This window comes from Pelodiscus sinensis, chromosome 27 (genome assembly GCF_049634645.1).
Source record: "Pelodiscus sinensis isolate JC-2024 chromosome 27, ASM4963464v1, whole genome shotgun sequence".
NCBI classification, from domain to species: domain Eukaryota; kingdom Metazoa; phylum Chordata; order Testudines; family Trionychidae; genus Pelodiscus; species Pelodiscus sinensis.
The window spans coordinates 12,739,042-12,763,444 of NC_134737.1; the positions used below are offsets into that span (position 1 = coordinate 12,739,042).

Sequence of the window (24,403 nt, forward strand, 5' to 3'; positions counted from 1 at the left end):
CACCCTCCCCTCCCGCTGCAGTGCCACAAATGCCACGATGGATCCGGTGACATCACAAACCATGTGATGAGCAGCTGAGTATTTCCAGCTGGGGGCCTGTCTGGAGTCACTGTTCTGGATTCCTGGGAGTTCCGGTTCTAGAGCATCACTTGCTCCCCCCTCAGCGGGTTCTCGGTGTCTCCCTCTGATACCGCCAGGCAGGAAGATGGAGTACTTAGAAATGTGCACCCGTAAAAACATGCTCAGCGTGGCCACAGGAGCCGGGGCCCTCTACCTGCTCTACAAGACCGTCCGAGCTGGAATGAATAGCCCCCCCTTCAGCCAGGAGCCTGTCAGCATAGCCAGTGAGTAGGGAGCAGTTCTCAAGTATCTAAAAGGGTGTCATAAGGAGGAGGGAGAAAAATTGTTCTGCTTGGCCTCTGAGGACAGAACAAGAAGCAATGGGCTTAAACTGCAGCAAAGGAGGTTTAGGTTGGACATTAGGAAAAACTTCCTGCCTGTCAGGGTGGTGAAACACTGGAATCAATTGCCTAGGGGAGTTGTGGAATCTCCATCACTGGAGATATTTAAGAGCAGGTTAGACAGACACCTGTCAGGGATGATCTAGAGGGTGCTTGGTCCTACCATGAGGGCAGGGGATGGACTCGATGACCTCTCGAGGTCTCTTCCAGTTCTAGTGTGCTAGGATCCTATGATTCTATGTCACTGCTCCACCCCCAGCACCTCACTCCCTGCAAACTGGGTGCTGGCAGCAGCTTCCCTCTGCCCCAGGTGGGGACTTATAGCCAGCCCCATGGGGAGCAGCCTGGGGCAGCCCATGCCCTACAGGTTACCCTGGGAGCAGCACTTCCGGGAGAGAAGGGGAGACAGATCTCACCTTCTCTCCACAAGGTGGAGGGTGCTGCCTGGGAGCAGCACTCAGGGTCCCAACAAGGGAAGGCTGGGCCAGGTCTCTGCATGGGGAGAGTCTCTGGTGGGTGCTACAGTGGCACTCATCCCATGACCTCAGTATTGGTGCACAAGACAAAACTCACTCTGCTCACAGAGGGAAAATCTTAGAGGGAACACTGGTCAAATTCACTGCCGTGAAAAACATGTCGCAGCGTGTGAAATCCAGTCTCTCTCCGTGGAAGCTGGTCTTTCTGTGCTTTTACCCTGCCCTATGCAGATATCCTGGTGGGCTGAGGTGGGTGGCCCAGTGTTTCTCAAATCGGGGGGGTTCTGCCCCAAAAGGGAGTGGCAGGGGTGTGACAAGAATATTTCTGGGGGGCACCCTTATATCCGTGCTGTCTTCAGAGGTGGGTGCCCAGAGAGTGACCAAGGGCCCAGCTCTGAAGGCAGTAGAGCTGAAGGAAGAGAGGGAATACCAGCCCATGCTTCCGGCCAGCAGCTGCCTCTCTCTAGCTGCCTAGCTCAGAGGGCAGCACCTCTGCCAGCAGCAGCACAGAAGTAAGGGTGACAGTCCCACAAACATCCCACAATAACCCTGCAACCCTCCCACAATCCCTTTTTGGATCAGGACCCTACAATTACAACTCTGTGATGTTTCTGAAACCATGAAATGTACCATTTTAAAATCCTAGGGGTGTGAAATTGACCACAATGAACCATGAATGTGGTAGGGCTCTCGTGATGGACAATCAGCATTGGTACTGAAGGCCAGTGCAGTGGGAGTGCTGGTTGGAGCAGTCTGGGCTACAGACTACAGTAATTCCTCGCTTAACATGTGCCCGCTTAACACGTTTTCGCGATAGCACGATTTTTTTTTAGGGAACGTTTTTCGAACAACACAACTGTCCCCGTAATAACACGATTTCCCCAACCACCCAGCCGGTCGCGAGGAGGGGTTTCCGGGGAATAGCGCAGCGAGTAGCAACCCTCCGCTGCTTTGCAAGGAGGCAGAGGAAGCCCCGTGCAGCTGCCGGCGACCAGCCAGCTGGGGAAACCCAGCCACCAGCTGCAAGCCCCCTCCCGTGTCCTCCTCTTTCCTTCCGCAGAGCTAAACACCTCCCCTCCCTGCTATAACCCAGTCCCCTTTCTCCCCCAACCTTATGTCCCAGTCCCAGCTGCTAACAAGTGCAGGCTGAAGCCGCGCGCGCAAACGCAACCCCCACCTTTTCCCTTATTTTCAATGAGAAAATTGACCCCGCATAACACGCTTTCACTTAGCACGATCATTTTCTGAAACATATCAACCGTGTTCAGTGAGGAATGACTGTATTTGCTGTCTCACCTCTCTGTGGCGATTGTCCTTGTTTGTATATATTGCCTAATTTGGAGTGAGGCCTCATTAAAGGTCAACGCCCAATTCTCTCTCTCTCTCTTCCCTGAAAGTGCCATTCCATTCCTGCCAGTAGCTCACTCTCTCCTTTGTGGATGCCCTGGGTGGCTGATCCAATATTGCTCGCCTAGGCGACTTGTGGCTTCACTCGGGAGGTGCGCCGTCCCCGTGCGCCCACCAACATCTTAATTGCTCATGCCCCCTCCCTGTTCCTTGAGGTGACCCTCCCTGCACCCCCCACCCCCATGGGTACCAGTCACCTCTGACTGCCCATCTACAGCAGCCTCACTGGAATATCTCCAGCAGGATTACGTAGCCCAAAGCCAACCTGCTCCTGTAGCGGTCAGGCCAGTCTGCAGAACTGGCAGCTATGTCCCCTTGCCGAGGGCAGAGCCAGTATCTGTCCAGGCTTTACCAGCTGCTGCTTTAGGTTCTCCCCACCCTACCCTAATGATAAAGCTCTGCAGTAGGCCACGCCGTGCCATTGCTCTCCATCTCCCTTTCACCTGTGCATGCTCCGCCCCCCTCCCGGCCGGGTACCCAGAGTGACACAGCCGCTTAGAACATCACCACTAGAGGAGAGGCAGTGGGCACAGGAACTCAGTCTGGGGAGTTGGGCACAAACCTGGGTCAGGGCCAGCTGCTGCGTCCCAGCCCTGGGTCAAACTCCCCTGTGGGACACATAGCTGAAGGGATGGATTGTTTGCCTTGAACTCATGGTGTAAAATCCCCCTTCCCCATGCCAGCAAGGTGCCCTGAGCCTGTGACTCTCTCCTGGAACCCTTCCTTTCCCCCATTAGATCAGACTGCGCCGGGGTTTGGTGGACACGGGATAAAATCAGTTCCCAAGGAAAGGGACGAGCGGCTTGGTGAACAGGGATGCCTGCTTGCCCTCTCCACCCACAGCGAGTAGGATGCTTCAGCTCATTTGGGGTAGTCAAAGCTTTGGTTTATGGGACCTGGGTCCTGTGGTCTTTGCACCCAGAGCCAGTCTGAAAATTCAGCACGAAACTCAGCCAGGAGCACAGCATATTGCAAGGTCTGGGACAGGTACGAAATCCTGGGAGTTCATGTGGAACTCAGCTGAGGTTACCTGACCTGTCCAGAACCCCAGCGGAGCCTCTGGCAAACCTACCCTAATCTGGAGTTTGGAACCAGGCATGTTGGCCTCAGCTGGGTTTGGGTTTTGTCACATCTGGCCCAAGAACGGAGCAAGGAACTGGCTGTCTGTTGCATCCCAAAAGCACCCTCTGCGGCAGAACTCTCAGTGCTTTACAAAGGAGAGCGGTTTCATTGGCCCCATTTTATAGATGTGGAAACTGAGGCACGAAACAGAAAAATGACATGCGCCAGGTCACCCAGCAGCAGAAACCAGAATAAAACCCAGCTGTCCTGGGACCCCCATCCAGTGCTTTTGCCACTAGGCAACATTGCTTTATAGGCTAAGGCCACAGTCAGGAAAGTAACCCTGCCACTTCCTTGGCAGACTGTATTTTCCAACAGACTGTCTCTCGGTCTGTCAGTAATTGGGGTAGGCTATCTCCACTCATTAGCATAGTGGATTTCCAGATATGAACTCCGTCAAACTTTCCATGAGTGATATACCCAACTATTTGCCCATTCATACCTCAACTATGCCACTAACCTGCACACCTAATTCTGGTGCAATGCTGAAGTGGGCCTTTGCCCACGAAAGCTTATGCTCCAATACAGCTGTTAGTCTACAAAGTGCTACAGGACTCCTTGTCGCTTTTGCTGATTACATGCTGTATGTACCACGGGACTTTAAGCACAACTTTGAATTGTAGATAATCCATGGCACCTCGATGTACAGATATTTTTACTTTCCCTGTCTGCCATGTCAAGCTTTATTTCAAACAGTCATTTCAATAAAAAAAAATTGAAGTAAAAGCCTCCACCAGCTGCTCTCCTCTTGGAGCGGGGCTTGCAGGCTGGGTGGCTTCACACCAGCAGCGTGACAGTGCCGGCTGATTGTTCCTAGGACTTGCCGTAGAGCAGGGGAGTTTCGCTGGGAAGGATTCTGGAGAGCTGAGAAGGATCCTGGCTTCCCTGAGCCAGAAGCAGGATGATTACGCCAAGAGCATGATGTTACACAGCATCACCCGCTGCGTTTACCTGCTAGAGTCAGAGGTGAGGGCAAAGCAAAGTTGGTCATTTCAAGCAGGATTCCTTCCAAACCTGCTGGGTGCGGGGCCCAGAGAGGTTCTGGGCCGGGGGCAAGGTGGAGGGCAGAAAGAAGTAATGGGGTGCAGTTTCTGAGCTACATTGTCGTGCATAGCTTGAAATAAGCTGCACAGGTAGAGCTATGCAAATTGCCTAGCTCATATCAAGAAAGCCTATTTCGAAATTGAGCGCTATTCCAGCATCTTCCTTATTCCTTATGCAACAAGGTTTACAGGAAGCGGGAATAAGACGCCCATTATTTTGAAATAACAGGCGTGCTATGATGTGGAGAACGCTATTTTGGGATAACGGATGTTATCCCGAAAAAGCACCGCTGTGTAAACACACCCAATGAGTTTTCAGGGGACTCTGCTTGTTGTCCCACGATCCCAAAGAGGGGGCTAAGAAGCAGCCAAAGGAGAGAAGAAACAAGCTGTAAAGCCGGTGCTGGACAGAGTGGATTTGAAAGAGCAGAGGATTTGGAGAGATCCCCGTTCTCATTTTTACAGGGCAAGGCTGATTTCTTAGAATGGCATTTCTCTGTCTCTGGGCAGCCCCTCTTGGATACCAGCATCAGCTGAGTCGAAGCTCAGGATTCCCTCTGCTGCAAAGATGACCTTGTGTCTGTGCATGTATCACGCCTCCTAGCTCTCCTCTGTGGTTGCACTGGCCCAGCTGCAGAGAAAAGCAGGGGACTCGCAGACATCTCACTCCCCACAGCAGGTCGAGGTGGCCTGGCAAATAGGATGGTTTGGGCCTCAGCAAAGCCAGGGAATGAGACAAGCTAGTGGGGGCTTGAGTAAGACCAGTGCTAGGTCTATGATCTGTACAAATTGAACACACCTAATGCTCCCAGGAGAGTGACAGACATGGGACCAATGTTCCCTCTAATCGGGTCCATCCGTGAGAGGATTTTTTCCATCCATGTGCAGAATAAATTTTTATGTGCACTGAGGCATGTGTGAATGTGCACCACCCATAGGCACACGTACCCTAGCTGTGGTGCTCTTATTCAGCGGGGCTGCACCGGAATCTCTCCTGAGTGGCCGCACAGGCACACAGCTGACAGGGAACACTGGGGTGGGGCCTCCAGGTCCTTGCCCATGTGCTTTGGAGGGACATAGTGGGCAAATGGAGCCCTCGCATGGCAGGCTGGTCCCTGGACTGGGACATGACCAGCTTTAAGAAACAGCAACAGGACTCCTGTCCTGGACTTGCTGGTGCTCTGCCTGGGCTTCACAGCATCGCCTGCCAATGCGGCTCCACTACTCCCCACCCCTTGCAGGTACTTATACGGCTCCTGGTCCCCCGGGCACATACATAATTATTCAGAGGGAGATGCTTCTGTGTGCACTTGAGTTCAACTCATCTTCCTCTCCAGGCTGCAGCCTGTACCTATGAAGACATCAGACAGGTGGCAGCAGCCTTGGATGACAAAGACAAAGGCATCAAAATCCAAGCGTTAAACGCCCTCAAGGCATTTGCTGGGATCCGGAAGTTTAGAATTAAAATCCAGGTAATTGCTCCCCTCTCTACCTCTATGTCTGGCCTCCTCTGGCTCTCACGCTACCTCCCAGCCCCTTGCAGCCACTGCATCCATCCCCTGACGGAGGTGATCTCCCTCTCTCAAGGGGAACATGTGGGGTCCTGCCTTAGGAGTCACGCGAAGTACAGTAGCCGTTACCCCATGAGGCCGTTGCTAGGGGCTGCACTTGCTCCAGGCCTGTGGGGTCAGGTGAACAGCTCTTGCTCTGTCTTCCCACGCAGGAGTTTGTGCCCAAGATCTTGGAGCTGATCAGCACGATCTGGGACACGGAGCTGCACATTGCTGGCCTGAGGCTGCTGAATGGCTTGCCCTTGCCGGATCACACCCACCCGCTCCTGAGACGGACGATACCTACCCTGATAGAGATCCTGCAGGCTGGGACCACTTTGGCCCAGGTATAGAAATGGGGGTGCGCCTCCTCCTTCTAGCCAGGAGCTCCGACACCATTATGGATGGGGTGTCCCTGTCTGGGTGCCTTCCCCACCCTGCCCTCCAGCTCTTCCCTAAGGGGGCACTGGGTGAATCTGCCACACTGCCAGCAGCACACAGCATTGGTCCTCCGTGTGCCTTACGAGCACTAATTAACCCCACTCGCCGCGCCCCTCACACCAGGAAACTGGGATCTGTCTAAACTCACAGGCTACGTCTACACTGGCATGAATTTCCGAAAATGCTTTTAACGGAAAAGTTTTCCGTTAAAATCATTTTCGGAAAAGCGCGTCTAGATTGGCAGGACGCTTTTCCGCAAAAGCACTTTTTACGGAAAAGTGTCCGTGGCCAATCTAGATGCGCTTTTCTGCAAAAAAGCCCCGATCGCCATTTTCGCAATCGGTGCTTTTTTTGCAGAAAACAAATCTCTGCTGCCTACACTGGCCCTTTTGCGCAAAAGTTTTTCGGAAAAAGACTTTTGCCCAAACGGGAGCAGCATAGCATTTCCGCAAAAGCACCGACAATCTTACACGAGATCGTCAGTGCTTTTGCGGAAATTCAAGCGGCCGGTGTAGACAGCTGGCAAGTTTTTCCGCAAAAGCAGATGATTTTGCGGAAAAACTTGCCTGTCTAGACACAGCCACAGGGTACGTCAACACCAGGGCTAACGTCGGAATGAGCCACGCAACTTCAGCTACGTTAATGGTGTAGCTTTCGCTGAAATAGCTTACCTCAGCTTATGGCTCAGTTTGCCCAGCAGGACGTCTGAGGAACAGCACTCTTCCTCCGACAGCCCTTATTCCTCATGAAACGAGCATTACCATAAGTCCGAGTAAGTCGTAAGTCGCCCTCCAGCTCAACATTATGTCGAAATAAAGCAGCGGTCACCAGCCAGTAGATGGGGATCTGCCAGTAGATCTTGGAACCCCGGACAGGTGATCCCACCTGCTGTCATGCTGCTCCTGCCCCCTGCCTTGAGTTGCCCCTTGGGAGCCGCCTGCTTACTGTGAGGGAGGACGAGGGGGGGGGGGGCTGATGTCAAGGTTTCTCTCTTCCCCCCACTCCTGTATCCAGGGGCGGCCTGTGAGCCTAGGCAAACTAGGCAGTTGCCTAGGGCGCTGCCAGCCCGGGCGCCCAATGATGACGTCACGGGGTGCCAGAGCACCCCACGATGACATCATGGCCATTGACGGCCGTGCAGGCGGGGGCGCCGATCATGCCTTCCACCTAGGGGCCAGCTGCGGAAGCCAGCCTCGGGCCGCTCCTGCCTGTACCCTGTCTCCACACAGAGAGAAGGGGATGGAGGGAGCTTGGTAATGCAAATCTCTGCCACACACACACACACACACACACACAGTGTGTGTGTCTCTGTCACTCACACACACACACACACAGCCCTTCCCTCTCAGTTCCCGACCCAACACATACATGGGGGTTGTTACTCCTTTTACTGCTTGCAAAGTGGGTTAGTTTTGGTGTTTGACGGGTCTGTGCATTTCCTCACTTTCATCTCTCTCATGCTACAATTTAATCCTTTGAGCAGTGCGTTCTAACATGCCTGACCTGTCATATCTGCAGTAATTATCCCTGTGGTCATTGAGCTCCTGGAGGTGGCTGGCATGTCCCTGCAGCCCCTGAGAGAGGCAGAATGGGCCGGGGGGGGGGGGGTTGCTACATGCTGCCCTGCCCTTTCCTTGCCTGCAGACACCGCCCCTGCAGCTCCCATTGATCAGTAATGGGGAACCGTGGCCAGCAGAAGCTGTGGGTGGGAGCCTGTAGATGAGGGGCAGCACGTGGTGCCATTGCTGTACATGCCAGCTGCTCTCAGGAGTGGTGCAGGGCCAGGGCAGGAGTAAGCCTGTCTTAACCCCACTGCTCCATCCCTGGCACAGCTGGTCAGCCACTCCCAGGGTGGGTGGGACTTAAACCCACAACCCTATCCAGGCCACTGCCCTATCCCCTACTCCACTCAAGAGCCCATCCACCCCTCCTCCAGCAGATCCCGTATCCTGCCTTCCTAATACAGGAACCAGGTCCATCTCTGGGGCAACTGGTGTTGGCTGCTACCCTGGTGGGTGGAGTGAGGGCAGGAGGAATGCGAGTCCACCCACCTGTGCTGCACACACTGATGCATGTAACACACTACTGCAGAACCCACCTCACCTTCCTGCCTGCCTTCAGAGGGTCCCTTATCCTGCCTTCCTAATATGGGAGTCAGCTGTGTTGGCTGCTCCCAGGGTGGGGGAGCAGGACTTAAGCGCTCTGTGCTCCCAGGCAACTGCCTTATATTCTAGTCCACTTAAGAACCCACCCCAGCCCCCTGCCTGCAGCAGCTCCCTTATCTTCCTTTCCTAATGCAGGAGCCTGGTGGATCCCTGGGGCATCCAGTGTTGGCTTCCCAGAGGCTACCTGGGTGGGTGGAGTGGGGGCTCCAGTCTACCACCCTGTGCTCCAAGCACTGATCCCCTGGGGTGCTCCAGAGCCCCCCTACCCTACCTTCAGAGGGTCCCTTTACCTGTGTTGGCTGTTAGGGCACTCCCAGGTTGGGTGCGGGGACGTGGGGGACATGACATGAGCTGCCAAGGTGGGGCAGAACTCCAACCCACCACTCCACACTCCCCGGGGGTGGGGGGGCCTAGCCCCTCGTCCACTCCAGAACCCACCCCACCTCCCTACCTTCAGCATGTCCTCTCCCACACTCCAAACCCCTTGGCCCAAGACCAGAGCCTGCACCCCAAACCCCTACCCCAGCTGGGTGAAAGTGAATGAGATTCGGGGAGGGAGGGGGATGGAGTGAGCAGGGTGAGGCCTTGGAGAACGGGTGGAGCAGGGGCGGGGCCTCAGAAAAGGAGGGGAAGGAAGCCGGGCAGGGGTATTTGGGTTTGAAGTAGATCTTTCATTGCATTGAAATTGTGGTTTAAAAAGGTTGGACACCATTGAAATAAAGTAGTGGGGTGCAGATGCGCTCTTTGTTATTTCGGAATCAAGTCAGTTATTCCAAAATCATGCTGCTGTGTAGACGTACCCACAGTGTCCCAGCTCAGCTTGGAAGGCAGGCAACCTGGGCGCCCAATCTGTGCTCAGAACAGTCTCCTACGGCACCCCCTGCTGGGAGAGGCTGCTGCATGTCCTACAGCACCCCCAGCAGGGGGCGCCTGCTACATGTCCTACAGCGCCCCCTGCTGGGAGAGGCTGCTGCATGTCCTACAGCGCCCCCTGCTGGGAGAGGCTGGCACTGGAGTATCCAGGGGCTTCTCAGAGCCAGTGTTCCCACCCCATTCCCTACAGTGCCCCCTGCTGGGATTCATTGGCATTGGAGTAGCTGGGAACCCCAAATAATCCCTTCTCCTGGCCCCATTCCCTGCAGCACCCCCTGCTGGGAGAGTCTGGGACTGGAGTAGCTGGGAGCTCCCCACAGTCAGTGCTCCTGGCCCCATTTCCAGCAGCACTCCCCTACTGGGAGAGGCTGGGGCTGGTGCAAGTAGCAACACTCTCCCACCTCATTCCCCCCCCCCCCCCGACTTTTGCTTCAGAAGTGGTGGGGCCTGGCGTGACATTCCCCTCCGAGTCCCCTGATGAGCCTCGCCGCCCTGTTTCCTTAGGTGCAGGTTCTCAAGCTGCTGAGCGACCTGGCCCAGAAAGAAGACCTTCTGTACGACATCATGAACTGCCAGGTAAGGGCCAGCCCACTACCAGGGCTGGGAGAGTCTTGAAGAGCCAGGCCTGAGGCACAGGGGAGCAGGGTGTACAAGGGGAGGCAATGCCGGGGTGCTTGGGATCCTCTCAGAGGTGGCCGCGGTAGGGACTGACATTTCCCATTATAAGATTGTTGTGAGCTGCCTGGGCTGACGTTCCCAGCTGGGCTGTGCCTCAGGCTCAGCACACTTGGAAGTTGTGGTTCTAATTAGCTGCTTTGTGTACCCTTGCGGAGGGGGACAAAAATCCAACCTGTCGAACCCAAATGCGCTCTCCCTGCACCTGCAAACACTGGCTGTTAATGTGGGGTGAGGCAGCAAAGCGCTTCCTTCTCCCCCCACTCTCGGCTCCAGGCCCTGAGTTCATAGACACCTCCTAAGCTCGGAGAAACGGCTGCTCTTGCTGCTCCTTTCGAGGCTGGGAAGGACAAGCAGAGAGAAAGGGTCTTGAAGGGTAGGTCATAATCCCCTCCAGACCCTGGGCACTGGCTTTGGGGCAGGTTCTCCCATGCCCCCTCTGTCCCCCATTCCCACCTGGCAGAGCTGGGAGCAGTGGCATGGAGGGGCAATGAACATAGCAGCACCTTCCTTGTGTCCCCAGGTGCACCCCGACTTCCTGAACCTCTTCCACTCCTCGTTGCCCGGCAACCTGCTCTACGAGATGCTGGTGTTCGTGGAGAAGCTGAGCGAGGGGCGCCTGACCCCGCAGTACCAGTCGGTGCACTGGGAGTACAACGAGCTGTCCCTCCACGCAGCGCTCTTTGGAGAGGACTCCCGTCTGGCCGACCGCCTGCTCTCCCTCATCATCCACCCTGAGGAGGAGGTGCAGATCCAGGCCTGCAAGGTTATCCTGAGCCTCCAGCTCTGCAAGGAGGAGGAGACCAAAGCCAGCAGCCATCGCATCGACTGCTCCTACTTCGACGAGGAGAACTCCTGAGCTGGCTGGCGCCGGGGCAGGGGTAACCAGAGGAGATCAGAAGTATCATCAGAGGCTAATAAAAGAGTTCAGGAGCGTGGGGTCATTGCCATGTGTCTCACTGGGAACCTCCAGGGAGCGTGGCTCCTGGCTCAGCACAGCGGCCCTTGGAGATATCCCCAGTGCCCCTCCTTGGTAACTAACTTCAGCCTCAGCTAGGCTGGGGATCTGCCCTGATTCCAGCCTCCCTGTGCAACCCCTCAATGCAGACAGGAAAGCTGCTGTTTGCACTGGGCCAGCGGCTCATGCTGCTTGAATCTGGGGCAAGCGTAAGCTGTGACTTTGCCCCATCTGTATTAGGAAGCCATGTTGGTGCAGCTACATGGGTGGCTGGAATGGGGGCAAGCCCTCAGGGCAGACAAGGCCTTACAGGGCATGTCCGCACTGTGCACAAAGGCCAGAGCAGTGGGATCTGAGCGTGGACATGATGTTCCCATCCACAGTTGAGTAAAGCTGGCCTGCGAGTTGCTGGGCCCGGGGCCGCTTCCATACTGCACTGTGCAGACCTTCTGCCACAGCTCTGCGGCTTGAGCTGCATCCACACTGCAGCAGGGGCTTGGCCCTGAGTCATGGTGAGACATGAGCTCTGAACCACCCCCTAGCCAGGCCCTAGGGCCTAAGGCTGTCTACACTACAGAGTTTTTCCTCTTCCGCGTCCAGGGATCAGTTTCCGAAAAAGTGGGTGCACTCTTTCGGAAGCCCTGTATTCCTCATTTTATGAGGCATAAGGGCTCTTCCGAAAAGGGGAGGTTTTTCCCCACATGTGGCCCTGTGTAGACAGTCCAAATGTTGGAAAAGCCTCTTCCGAAAAAAGAAGCGGAAAAAGGTACACAATTTGAGCTTTGCAATTTGCGTACCTTTTTCTGAAAATAATCTGCAGCATAGACATAGCCTGAGTGCTTAGTGCTGGCCAAGTCAGACCGACTGGGACAAGGAGGGAAGCAGGGTCTGAGCCCCAGTGCGGGCTTAGTTGGGGTGTAAACAGAGGTGAAAGGAAGCAGGTGCACCCAAGGAAGAGGTGCACCCAAGAGCCAGCAGGGAGCTCTATAAGGAGGTGGCAGGGCCTGGGTTTCAACAGGACAGAAGGAATGCTGAGCAGATGGATAAGGGAGACATTATGCCCACACTCCATGCCGCCGGCCCTACAGCTCCTGGGAGCAAATGCAAGAAAAGCCACCTGGGCCCCTTCTCCCCCTATTGCTGGGTGTCCTACAGAATTTGCTCCTATTTCAATATGCTGAGAGCCGGTCCTGGGCTGCACCCCTCTGTCCCACCTGCCGGGGATGGACCCAGATGCATTAGGAAGGGCAAAGATGAAGCACTGGAGTGAAAAAGAAAATGCTTCCTTCCAATATCCAGGAATTTTGGCATCCAGCTCAGGGTCTTTGAGGACAGCCATGTGGAGGGCTGGAAGTGGCAGTCTGGAGATGGACAGGACACATGCTGGCCAGGCCAGAATGCAGTATTCCCATAACCTCTCAAGGTAGAGGCGCCCTTGTACACTGACTGACCAATCACGCAGCAGGTGCAGTCAGGCAGGGGGAACTGTGGGGGATGATGAATAAAATCCACCTGCCATCAGAAACAGTGTTCCTGGAAATTGCACCTGGCACAAGCTGCCAACACCTCTGGGACACATGGCTAGGTCCAACCAGGCTTTGAATGGAAACAATCCACCAGAAAGGAACCCCCAGATTGCTAGAAAAAGGCAAATGCATGGCCCTGCAGATCCCTCTTCCAGCTCTGTCTCTCTGGGGTGCCAGGCATAGTCACCCCAGTCAATGCCCAACCCTGGTGCTCAGGTGATGAGTGAGGATAAGGTACTGACTAGTACTCCTCTTGCCAAAAGCATGAGATTTTGAAAGTGGCGGGTCAGTTCAAGGACACCTGGAAGGCACTTGGTCATACTAGAGCAAATACAGGCTGAGCAAGGCAAATACACATAGTAGGGCAAGGCAAATAAATAAGCCACAAAAGGCAGGATGGCTTAGTGGTTAACTGGAACAGGAGAGCAGGGCTCTAGATTCATGGCCCTGATACTGATCTGCTGGGTGTCCTTGAACAAGTCCTTTTTGGTGCCTTAGTTTCCCTTTCTTGTGTCTTGCTCTTTACACGGTAAATATGAAAGAACCACAGGGCATGGTGGGATCCACCTAATCCCATTGATTGATGCTGAGTAACAAAGGTTAACTGCACATGGACACCATTGCTGTGCTTGGAGCCCTCAAGGACACACTAATTAGAGTGAAACCACCCTATTCTCATACAACTGCACACTTTTTCAGAAAAGCAAAACAACACACCAGGCAACGAGGTTCATGGTCATCACTAGAGTGACACACAGAGGAGCCAGGGCAGAACAACGCCTGTCCTCACACCAGAGTAACAGCGGTTGTAAAGAGCTGGCACTAAGAAAGCTATTTGCAATGCACGGTGCGAACAAGTGTCGTTAGTCCTGCAAAACCCCAGAAATTATGACTGCACTTGCCACTTAGCTCCTGATTATTTACACAGAGTTACGGTTTATATGCACATTCATAGAGCTCTCTGGAAACCCTTTGTTGGGGGGTACGCCCCTGATGTGGGTGCATCTCCCTAAGGTCCTGTTGCCCCAATCCCGGCCCCTCTACCAGGGCATATATGGTACTAGCAGTCCCAATACAAAATCCAGGCCTCCCCCCTATCAGGGAATATACAGTACTAGCAGTCCCAATACAAAATCCAGTCCCCCTATCAGGGCATATACGGTACTAGCAGTCCCAATACAGAGTCCAGGCCCCCCCCTATCAGGGCATATACGGTACTAGCAGTCCCAATACAAAATCCAGTCCCCCTATCAGGGCATATACAGTACTAGCAGTCCCAATACAGAGTCCAGGCCCCCCCTATCAGGGCATATACGGTACTAGCAGTCCCAATACAAAGTCCAGGCCCCCCTATCAGGGCATATACGGTACTAGCAGTCCCAATACAACGTCCAGGCCCCCCATCATATAGGGTGCTTGAGGCCTAGCCCCAGGAAAAGCCTCTCCTGGCCAGGGGTGATTGCTCCGGGTGCAGAAAGGGGTGGTAGGGGGACCTGGGCCCTCCCCCGGGGCCCAGCCCAGGGCCCTGTAGGCAGGGACTCTTGGTCCTGCCTGCTCGGTGGGGAATCCAGCCAATACATACCAAGTGGTGCTAGCAATCCCTTGCCCTGGTCTACTTCCTGGCACCCTATAGTCTGTCTGCCTTGGCAGCAGTCCTTACCGGGGCCAGCAGTTTAGGTGACCTGGTTCCTCAGGCGGAGTTGACTGCTGGCTGCACTCCCGGCATCCGATGCTGGCCCTCGCTCTAGCCTCAGCTGCTGCAGGACCACTAGGGTTGTAGCCTGGGCCCTACTACCCTCCAGCTGCCTCCTCTTCTGCAGGGCTCCCTCTGCCTTTATATGCTGGCTCTGCTGGACACACGCCCACCAGGGCTGGAGGGGCGGGGCTCTTTCAGCCAGCTGGGCCTGGGCTACTCCCAGCCCTTCAGTGCTCCCCCCATCACACCTTCCTTCTGCTGTTGTGTGGACAGAGCTGGTCAAAAATGGGGGTTTTCCCTGCTAAAAATTTGACTTTTGGAAAGACCAAAAAACCCCCCAAAGTCTAAAATATTTTGGCTGAAAGCCAGAATAGTTCAAGTCTGAGAGGCTGCTGCTGCACCTCATGGGAACTGCAGTTTGGGTGCCTCCCATTCATCTCCATAGACCACACTCCCTGCCTGGACTAAGTCTTCCTCAATGCTGCCTGATTTCCATTCATGAGGGTGGGTGTGGACTGTATGGCCACAGTGCATCATGGGAGATGAGGTCTGTCTGGAGAGAAAAGAAAGCTGCTAGTACAGCGGGGGGCAAACTGCAGCCCTTTGGGGGTCTGTGTGTGGCCCACGAGACATTTGTTAACCATTGCCCACGTGCAGGGTTGCTGGAGTCCACTGGTTTCCATCTGCGTAGCTTTTCTCCTACGGGTGTTTCTAAAGTGACACGCACTTAAAGCCGGGACACGGGAAGTGGGGTGCAGGCTGGTTGCACACACCACTGACTGAGGGCCACGCGTTCCCTCTGCAGCCAATCACAGCGCTTCAGTTGGTCCCCCCGCAAATTCTCAGTACGCACAGTTAGCAAAACTGCCCCATTCTGGGAGACTGTCTTGATTAGGACAACCTTGTGGCCACGGAGATGCAGGAAGGCCACGTGTGGCTCACTCACTAGCCTGGGTTGCCCATCGCTGTGCTAGCTGCAAGTTTTCAGGGATTGGTTCAATCTGAGGAATTTGCAACCTGTCCCGGACACTCCTCAGGAAAGAGGAGTTGCTGAACTCGCCAGCCTCTGTACTGATGGCAGTTAAATGCACAGCACTAATATTGAGCAAGGATCGCTCTACAAGATTAATTCACCCCTGGACAAGGGCTTTTGCAGCATCTGAAGTAGCTACTGTGCAGGAGTGGATTTCACCCGGAGAGAGGAACTCCCTCTCCAACCTTGTTCTGCCCAAGGCACGAGCCTTCTCTGCGTGTTGTGAAGTCCTATCTACCCTACTTACCACCCAACCTCAGCCTTCCAGCCACTACTGCAGAAACTGGAGGAGGTGGGGACCAATGCCTGAGCTCACATTACCTCTGGAGAAGACATGTTTTATGGGAAAGTCCAAGACGAGATTTCCCCCCCAGGCTGGATCTGGTCAGGGTGACATGGATGAGCACAAGAATTCCTGCAGCTCCATGGAGCTGCCACTCAGTTATTGCAGGAAGCGAGACAATGCCATCGCCAGTGAGAAGTGGGGGAGCAAGGCTAGGTGAGGGCAGCACTGCTTACACCCGACAGGATTTCGGGGGGCACCAGGGAGGAGTCTGCTGCCCCGTTTGTAAGCGGCAGCTGACGAGCGAGCGTGGTAGAGGCAGGCAGGCGTGCGGCAGGCGTGCGGGTGGGAGAGAAAAGAACGGCTCTTGAAGAGTAGTGAGCAAATGCATTCGTGTTTCAGCCAGACAGAGCGGAAGGGCGGCTTGAATCGTTAGATCCAGCACAGAGGGACTCCTGCTGCTCACAGGCCGTGCCGTGTGACTCCGGCAGCGCAGAGCACAGGTGGTCTATGTGGAGGGACAGGTGCAGGTGTCAGTGACAGCACGAGGGATCAGTGGGGGTGGGTGGAAGGGGGATGTTTTGTATGGGAGATAAGGACGGAACTAGGCGAGTATCTATGAGGTGAGGGGAGAGGGGAAGGAACATGGAAGGAGTGCTTGGTGTGCCCAGTAGTTATGTTGAAAAAGAGGGTTATATTTGTGGGAAGGGATGACAGCTGTGGGGTGCATGTGTGGGAAGGGGTGATGGTTGTGTAGCGCGTGCAGGGGAAGGGGTGATGGCTGTGGGGTGCATGCTTGGGAAGGGGTGACGGCTATAGGGAGCTGTGTAGGAAGAGGTGACATCTGTGGGGTGCATGCGTGGGAAGGGGTGACGGCCGTGGGGAGGAGTATGGGAAGGGGTGACAGCCGTGGGGCGCGGTGTGGGAAGGGGTGACGGCTGTGGGGCACGGTGTGGGAAGGGGTGAAGCTGTGGGGCGCGGTGTGGGAAGGGGTGACGGCTGTGGGGCATGGTATGGGAAGAGGTGACGGCTGTGGGGCGCGGTGTGGGAAGGGATGACGGCTGTGGGGCACGGTGTGGGAAGAGGTGACGGCTGTGGGGCGCGGTGTGGGAAGGGGTGACAGCTGTGGGGCACGGTGTGGGAAGGGTTGACGGCTGTGGGGCACGGTGTGGGAAGGGGTGACGGCTGTGGGGCCTGGTATGGGAAGAGGTGACAGCTGTGGGGCATGGCGTGGGAAGGGGTACATTTCCCATGCTGCTGTTCCATTTTTACTTGGACGAGCGCCCAGGATCCTGGCAGATGCCGTAGTTGGTATTGGTGATGGATCCCACGATGCTCTTATCAGCCTCGCAGGTTAAGCCATTCTCACAGGGACACTTGTAGTAAACCCCATAGATGCTCTGCAGGGGACACAGAGGCCTGGGTAACACACGGCACATTGCATGGAGCTCTCTGCTGTGGGACCCCCACCCTGAGCAGATCCACAAAGCCACCACCTTCCCTTCCAATCCCATGTCCACCACCACGCCGGCAGGCACCCGCCAGCCAGTAACGGCACGGGGAGAGGCTGTTGGTGCCGGCCGTGTAGAGGCAATGCTCTAGCAGCTGGGCTGTGTTGTGGGGAATGGAGCTACCTTGGAGGGAGGTGTCTCCAGAGGGGGAGAGGATCATGAACCTGCCCTGGCTGGTCGGAAGGTGCTGGGTTACCCAAGATCTTTGGAGGGGTATCACAAGGAGGAAGAGCAGCACTATGGACTAGTGGCAGGTCACAGAATAGGGGCCCCAAAGGTTCAGCTGGGATCCCCTCCCCATTGCTATGAGCCAGACAGTTTGCACACATGGGTCTCTGCCACCGGCCTGCATTTCCACATCTCTGCTGCTTTACCCGCTGCCTAAGGGGGAAGGGATCGGAGAGGCAGATCTGCGGGAGCATGAGCCAGAGCTAACGTGCCAGGAGACCCGTGGGCACAGCCAGGTACCTTCGGGGAACACTCCTGATTCTCGGCTGCTTGGTTTGCACAACGAGCCAGGCTTAACCCGCTAGTCCTGTGGCAGCAGCTGCTTTTGCACTGAGCGCTCTGCAGGCACAGCTCCCCATTGTCCTGAAAGGAAAGCACAACGAGAGCAGATGCATGGATTCCAGGTCTGCACCTCTTCCTACCACGGGCTGGGAGTGCCGCACGCATGCCGGGCCCCGCCTGGGGGGAGCCTCGGCAGGTGGGAACGTGAGTCCCACTTGGAATTAAATGACTCTGGAAGAAATGGCTCTAGCGAGGTGGTTTCTTATGAGTGTATCTCAGTGTCGCACATTTATGGGCACGCACACCTGACGTGGAATTGTCAGGACATCCCCCCCCCTCCGGCCTAAGGGAAGTTTTATTTTCATCCCATTCGCTCTCTAGCCCAAATCCTGCAGTTTTGCGCCAAGCCTGGCTCCAGTAAGACTCCTAGGCTACGTCTACACTGCAGGCTTCTTGCACAAGAACTGTTTTGCACAAGAGTTTCTGTGCAAAAATTCTTGCACAAGAGCGCGTCCACACTGCCATGTGTTTTTGTGCAAGTACGTCCGTGGCAGTGTGGATGCTCTCTTGTGCAAGACAGCTCTGATGGCTAGTGGTTTCTTGCACAAGAGACTCCTATTGCCCGTCCACACTGCCCTCTCACGCAAAAACTTTTGTGCAAGAGGGCTTATTCCTTGTGGGGAGAGGAATAACCCTTGCTCAAGGAGCCCTCTTTTCCAACGCTTTACTGTAAATGTACTTGTGCAAGAACACGCGTGCAGTGTAGACGCTCCACAAGTTTTTGCACAAGAACAGCCGTTCTTGCACAAAAAGCCTGCAGTGTAGACATAGCCCCAGTGAGGTCAGTGAGTGTATGCCCTGAATAAATCACAAGCAGGGATAGCAGACTCACTTCCTATAAGTGAGGTCACTGTGCATGCTTGTGTAACACCAACAAGCAGAACCCAACCTGGGCCCTCTGGAGCTAAGGGCCCAAGCTGCTACTACTTGAGCTAACAGCCAGCGGGCTCTGACCTAAGGCTGAAGAGCAGAGTCACTATTCTCACTAGGAATTCCCTCTCTATGGGAAAGTGAACCACACCCAATAGGTGTGTAGTTGACACTTGCACGCACACACTCCAAGTCCGCCATTGCCAGCTAAGGGTAAAATGCCATTTCACAGCTGGGATGTGACTAGCCCACGCATGTCCCAGTCCAGCGTTCTAGTCTGAAAACCTGACATTTCCCACTGAATTCCACAAAGGGCTTCCCGTTCCGACTGGTGACATCACCTTTTGTCACAGTCCCAAAGAATTGGTTGTGGGTGAGACACGGTGTGGCAAGTCCTGGACTGGGACACCAGAAACTTTTGTTCTTGGCTCTGCCATAAGCTTCCCTGTTGGCCATGACACATACTAATTGCTTGATTTTCAGAGACGCTGAGATCCTGCCCCTCACCTTGGCTTCAAAGGGAGACAGCATTGCCTGACACCACTGCAAATCAGGTGGTCAACTGTGCCTCAGTTTTCCCATATGTAAAATGGGGAAAATGAGAACTCCTTGTCCTTTGGGAGGGCAGTGAGAATTAATCCATTGGGGTTGGGGGTCATTCCCATACGAGCATGGGGAGAGGTCACAGAAACCTCCATGAAATAATTTGAAATCAAGCACCAAGGTGCCTTTGAAACCCTCTCTCCTCTACCACAGGAAATTCCCGAAGAAGCTGACTGCACATCAAAAGGAAGTAGGGGGGATTTTGCACTACAGCCTGCAAGTCCACCGAGCAGCTACTTCCCTTCTGTGCCCTTCCCGCCTCTACTTACCAAATTGAAGATAAGGCCTCCCTGGGCTGAGGCAAGGATGAGCAAGAGCAGAAGGAGCAGGGGGCTCGCCATCTCGCCGTGGGGCAGCCAAGATCCCAGCTGGGGCTTTCAGGGCAGGAACAGACGCAGCAGTGTTTATAGCAGAGCTATAAAGCAGGTCTGCCATCACGTCACCAGCCCTCTCCCAATCACAGATGTACAACACTCTCTGTAGATAAGGCCGGACCAGACCAGGAATTCTGTCCGGGTCTGAAATATTGGAGGCAGAAGATAGAAGGGAAGAATGAAGAGTAACAAAGAAAGGCCCCAATCCTGTAGTTCTTCCACAGGTAGCTGCAATCCGAATTCACTCACCCCCATCTCCACATACGCCTCCTGGTACAATGGCTTTTTAGAGCCTGTTCCTGAAGTCCTTCCTTAGGCTCAAGACCCACTAATGGTTAATGGGAGTATTGCCCGAGGGAGGAGTGCAAGAATGATCAGAGCATTTCTCTGCTGGGCTCCGCCTCAAGGTCCCTGCACCGTTGAGAAGCACTCGACTTGTTCTGATCACTCAAGGGCAGTAGAGTGTATTTCCTGCACCTGCTTCTCCCTCCCAGGCTATGTCAGCAAGATCATGAAAAACCCAAAGTGGAGAATGATTTCACCCTGTTGGGCTCTGATGGAGTCAGCATGGCTCTGTCTGGGAGCTGTGCATGCAAAGAACCCTGGAAAATCATGGCCCTGAACCCCAGCTGTCAGTACAGACAACAAGCAGCCCCATGAAAGCCCATTTTGGCCTACGAACAAAGGGAATTAAGAGAAACATTTTGCTAGGGAATTAAATAGCCTTTTTCTAGCCTAAACTTGCCATTGCAATGATTTTTGTCTGAATTTGATCAAGGACCTTCTGCTGTAGCCATGATCCAAACAGCAGACTAGTTGAGGAAAACTTGGCAACACTTTCCTGTGACCGGGGCGGCCCGTGAGCCTAGGTGAGCTAGGCAGCTGTCTAGGGCACCTCTGGCCCGGGCGCTCGATGATGACATCACAGGATACCGGGGTGCCCCGTGATGACATCACAACCATGCAGGCAGGGGCGCCGATTGCACTGCCCCGCTTAGGGTGCCAGCTGCTGCAGCCGGCCTTGGGCTGCTCCTGCCTGTGACAGGGGAAATAGTTTGTGACCAGAATCAGAAGCTGCTCATATCTTCATCAAACAGATTTTACAGCTTTTTTTTTTTCAGAGAAGGTCCGATTTTCCAGGATTGACACCCAGGCCTACAAACTGCAGACTTTCTAGGGAGTCATGCGTTTGGTTCAGCTCTTGATCAATAGATGGAGTTTGCACCCAGAGCTCAGCTGAGTATCCACCTCCTCATATTTTCATTTTTAGGGTGTTCCAGAGGCAGCATTCCATTTTCCACTTTCATACTCACTGGCAAGAAAGAAGCCAAGTGAGCTAAGCAAATATGCACATGAGCGATTAAGCCATGCCTGCTGGACAGCATGAAGAAATAGGAAAAGGGCCCACATGAGCGAGAGGGATCTGGGACTCTCTGGTCCAGCAACATCTGTAATCCGGACCAGAAAGGAAGTGGGGGGGGGGGGGCTACTGGGATTCTGGGAGCTAGCAGTCGGGGCCAGGGCTGGTGGCCAGTGGATGGGCCAGACTAAGGAGCACAGTCAGTAGCTAGGGCTAGTGGCAGGGACTGGGGGCCAATGGCAGGTATGGGGAGTACAGCTTGCAGCTGGGTCCAGGGCCGGCAGCAGGGTTGGGAGCGCCCTTGGGAGGGGAGTCCAGTGGCGGGGAGGCTGGCAGCCCCCCGACAGCACGGGGCCAGGACTGACCTCCCCATGTCTTGCAAACTCCCTTGTTCAGGACCCGAGGGTGCTGGATCTGGGAGGTCCAGCCTGTAGCACAAATAGAACCCAAAGGGCTTATCAAAAAAGAGACAATTTAACATCACAGAATGGTTCCCAGGTGTTACCGTTGCTACCCACTGAGTCCTCTTCGGCGAGGCAGGAGTGGTGTCTAGGGCAGGGGTAGGCCATAAGCAGCTTACGAGCCAGATAAGGGTTGCATAGAGCTGTGTCCTGGCTGCACTACTTCCCGCAGCTCCCATTGGCTGAGAGTGGCAAACCGTGGCCAATGGGCGAGCAGCCATATCTGTGGACATGCAGGTAAATAAAGTGCCTGGTGGTCCTCCAGCATCTAGCCTTGGGGAACCACGTCTGGCCTGCAGGCCGTTTATTGCCCACCCGTGGACGGTCTAATGGGTGGATACACTGGAAGTCATTGCTTGAGGGTTGTACTCCTGGACCGCTCTTCCAAGGACCTTCGTGCACTTGGCCTGAATTCGCTCCTGGAGGTAAAGGACTTAGGGACCCAGTGTCACCCCATTTTACAGGAGGAGAACCCGAGTCACAAAGAGGTAAAGCGACGACAAGGTGACTTAGTTGGCTGAGCCACGACAATCCTCTTGCCCTTATTTCCTGGCTTGAAAGAGTTCACGAATAAAATGAAACAGGATTCCGCTGCTCTGCAAACCCGTATCAGTAAATCGAATCCGCTTAACCCCTTCAGTGCCAAATACAAGGTGGTCGGAAGCTTATTTTCCCAGTACAGCCAGATGTATGTAAAAGCGTGGGTGTTCCACGGGAGTGAGCAACTGGCCTCATTAGAACTATTTCAAAGCATCTAAATATCAATGAAGCAGGGTGCAGTGACAAAACCCTGTACAATCCAGCCCACCCTCTCTCCTCAGTCAGGCCAGTTGCACTCCAGAAAAGTGTCTGCTGCTGCTCCGTAGCGTTACCGATAATCACTTGGCAGCACTGAGCCTCCAGAAGGATCCAGCCAGCAGCACCTGTTGTGAGAGATGTTTGCTTTCAAAATATTTCAGGACTTCGGGTTGACTAGATGATAAAAGGAAACCAGCCGGGAATGGCACAGGAGTCATAACAGTTACAATTTGTCCACTTTTAACAATGATTAACTCGTTTGCTACCCTCTCCACGTGCAGGCTTTGTTTTAGCTGGGTGATAACAGATGGCCAGCAGCAACTGCATTTCTACAGCCAGATCTATAACAGCCTATGGCTGTTACCAGTACTGTTACCAGTACCTGTGAAAATTCAGATACGGTCTGCTCAATGCCCAGCAGCTTACAATACGTCTTCTTAATAAGCCTCAGTTTCCCAAGCATAAACATGCTGGCCCTCCACAACTCCCTGATAGGCAAGCAAAGGAGGTACAGTTTCCAGTTCCAGGAAGATCTCAAGTACGTGATCTGTCAAATGTCCCCTGTAGCAGGGTGTTGGTTACTCTTAGAGCCCCTGTCCTATAGTGTCAGACTTCTTCAGATATTAATTGGGGAACCGGACCTGCCCCTAGGATAATCCTAGTACTTCTCCCCCTTGCTCTCGAAGGATTTACATGGCTTTGAAACAGGTCCTGTGGGCATTTCATTACTTGTTTTTCTAATCAATCATTCACCTGAGCTCTCAATATGGTGCCAACCTAAAGGGTCAGCTTGACCTGAGCCAGTTAATACCAGCTCGTCGTTCATGTGTTTTTTGTGCATTTACTTAGCGAGCTGGCCCATGATCAAAGTTTCAGTTAAAATACACACACCACCACCTCTGGTTAACTATTCATAATCCATAGTTCTATCAGCATTCAAGGGCAATTTCAGCATTCTAGCCGATACTAAGAAGTCCAGGATCCTTTAGCAAATTCAGATGTAACAAACCTTATTGGACTCATATCAACCATAGCAATTCAGAATCATTCAGCACCATCCCAACACGCACCTTGCCCATCATCCTGCTTCCCATTTGGAAACCCAAAAGGTGATCCCATGGGGTCAAAAGCATTTCTAATACAAGCCTCTCCCTTGTCCGCTGAAAAACCTCCAGATCAATACAATCTCATCAGATAACAGTGAAATTACCCTTCCTAAATGAGCTGGGCACCCAAATATTTCCTCCCAGCTCATACTGGGAGTTCTTCCTTTTTAAAGGAGTTCAGACAATATCGAAAGCTAACAAGGTATCGATTAAATCCCTCCTCCCAGGAAAGCAACAACATAGTTGGGCAATCTTTCTGTTGCCCTGTACTTTGATTGGAGGCTCTTTGGGGCATGTATTCGGTTTGCACTGCACCTGGTACAAGACAGCAATGGACAACCAAGGCCAGCGAGTGGGCTGTATGAGTGGCCTCCTTCATCACAGTGGGTCACAAGATTGTTGTAATCCAGCCACTGTTTCAGGATAGGGCAGCTTTGCTCCCTATGCTTGTGGGGGTGCAATTGAACTGTTACTGCGCTGTGATTGGCTGCAGAGGGAACACCTGGCTCTCACAGTCAGTGCTGTGTGCAACCAGCCTGCCCCTCACTTCTCGTGCCCTGGCTTTCTGTGCCTGTCACTTTAGTAACACCAGAAGGAAACAATTGCATGGACAGAAACCAGCAGAAACTGGCAACCCTATGTCTGGGCATGGTAAACGGATGCCTCATGGCCATGCAGAGCACCCAATGGGGCCACACGCAGTCCATAGCTGCAAGTTGCCCGCCGCTGGTCTAAGATGATGGCTCCCATGTATGGCAATGCAAAGAAACAACAACAGCTCCACCTGGAGCAGCCACACAGATGAGGCTAAGGCTGCTTTGCTATGTCAGAGCAGGATTAGATGAGCCAGGCATGTCCTGTCTCCACACTAAGCCTCCCATCATCCCAGTGGCCATGTAATGCTACCGCTATTGAAGCCAAAATTGCCAGTGTAGATACAGCCATGTAAGAAGCCCCAGGGTTGCCTAAGAAGGGGAAAACTGGCTGGAGTTGCCTGAATTGTATTGGATCTGTGAATCAATAGGATCCCCTCCCCATCCA

General features: G+C 54.0%; 2 protein-coding genes across 2 annotated transcripts; one reads left to right on the top strand and one right to left on the bottom strand.

Annotated features, from left to right (window-relative positions):
* Window positions 1–89: 89 nt before the first annotated feature.
* Window positions 90–11,151, top strand: ARMC12 (armadillo repeat containing 12). Its single transcript, XM_006115724.3, has 6 exons — window positions 90–344; window positions 4,284–4,432; window positions 5,847–5,981; window positions 6,233–6,406; window positions 10,043–10,114; window positions 10,737–11,151. The coding sequence occupies exons 1-6, from the start codon at window positions 206–208 to the stop codon at window positions 11,070–11,072; spliced, it is 1,005 nt and encodes a 334-aa protein (XP_006115786.2). The 5' UTR covers window positions 90–205; the 3' UTR covers window positions 11,073–11,151.
* A 5,753-nt stretch (window positions 11,152–16,904) lies between these two features.
* On the bottom strand, window positions 16,905–20,071 carry CLPS (colipase). Its single transcript, XM_006115672.4, has 3 exons — window positions 19,533–20,071; window positions 17,689–17,811; window positions 16,905–17,109 (listed from the first exon to the last, which is right to left on the bottom strand). The coding sequence occupies exons 1-3, from the start codon at window positions 19,602–19,604 to the stop codon at window positions 16,978–16,980; spliced, it is 327 nt and encodes a 108-aa protein (XP_006115734.1). The 5' UTR covers window positions 19,605–20,071; the 3' UTR covers window positions 16,905–16,977.
* Window positions 20,072–24,403: the final 4,332 nt, after the last annotated feature.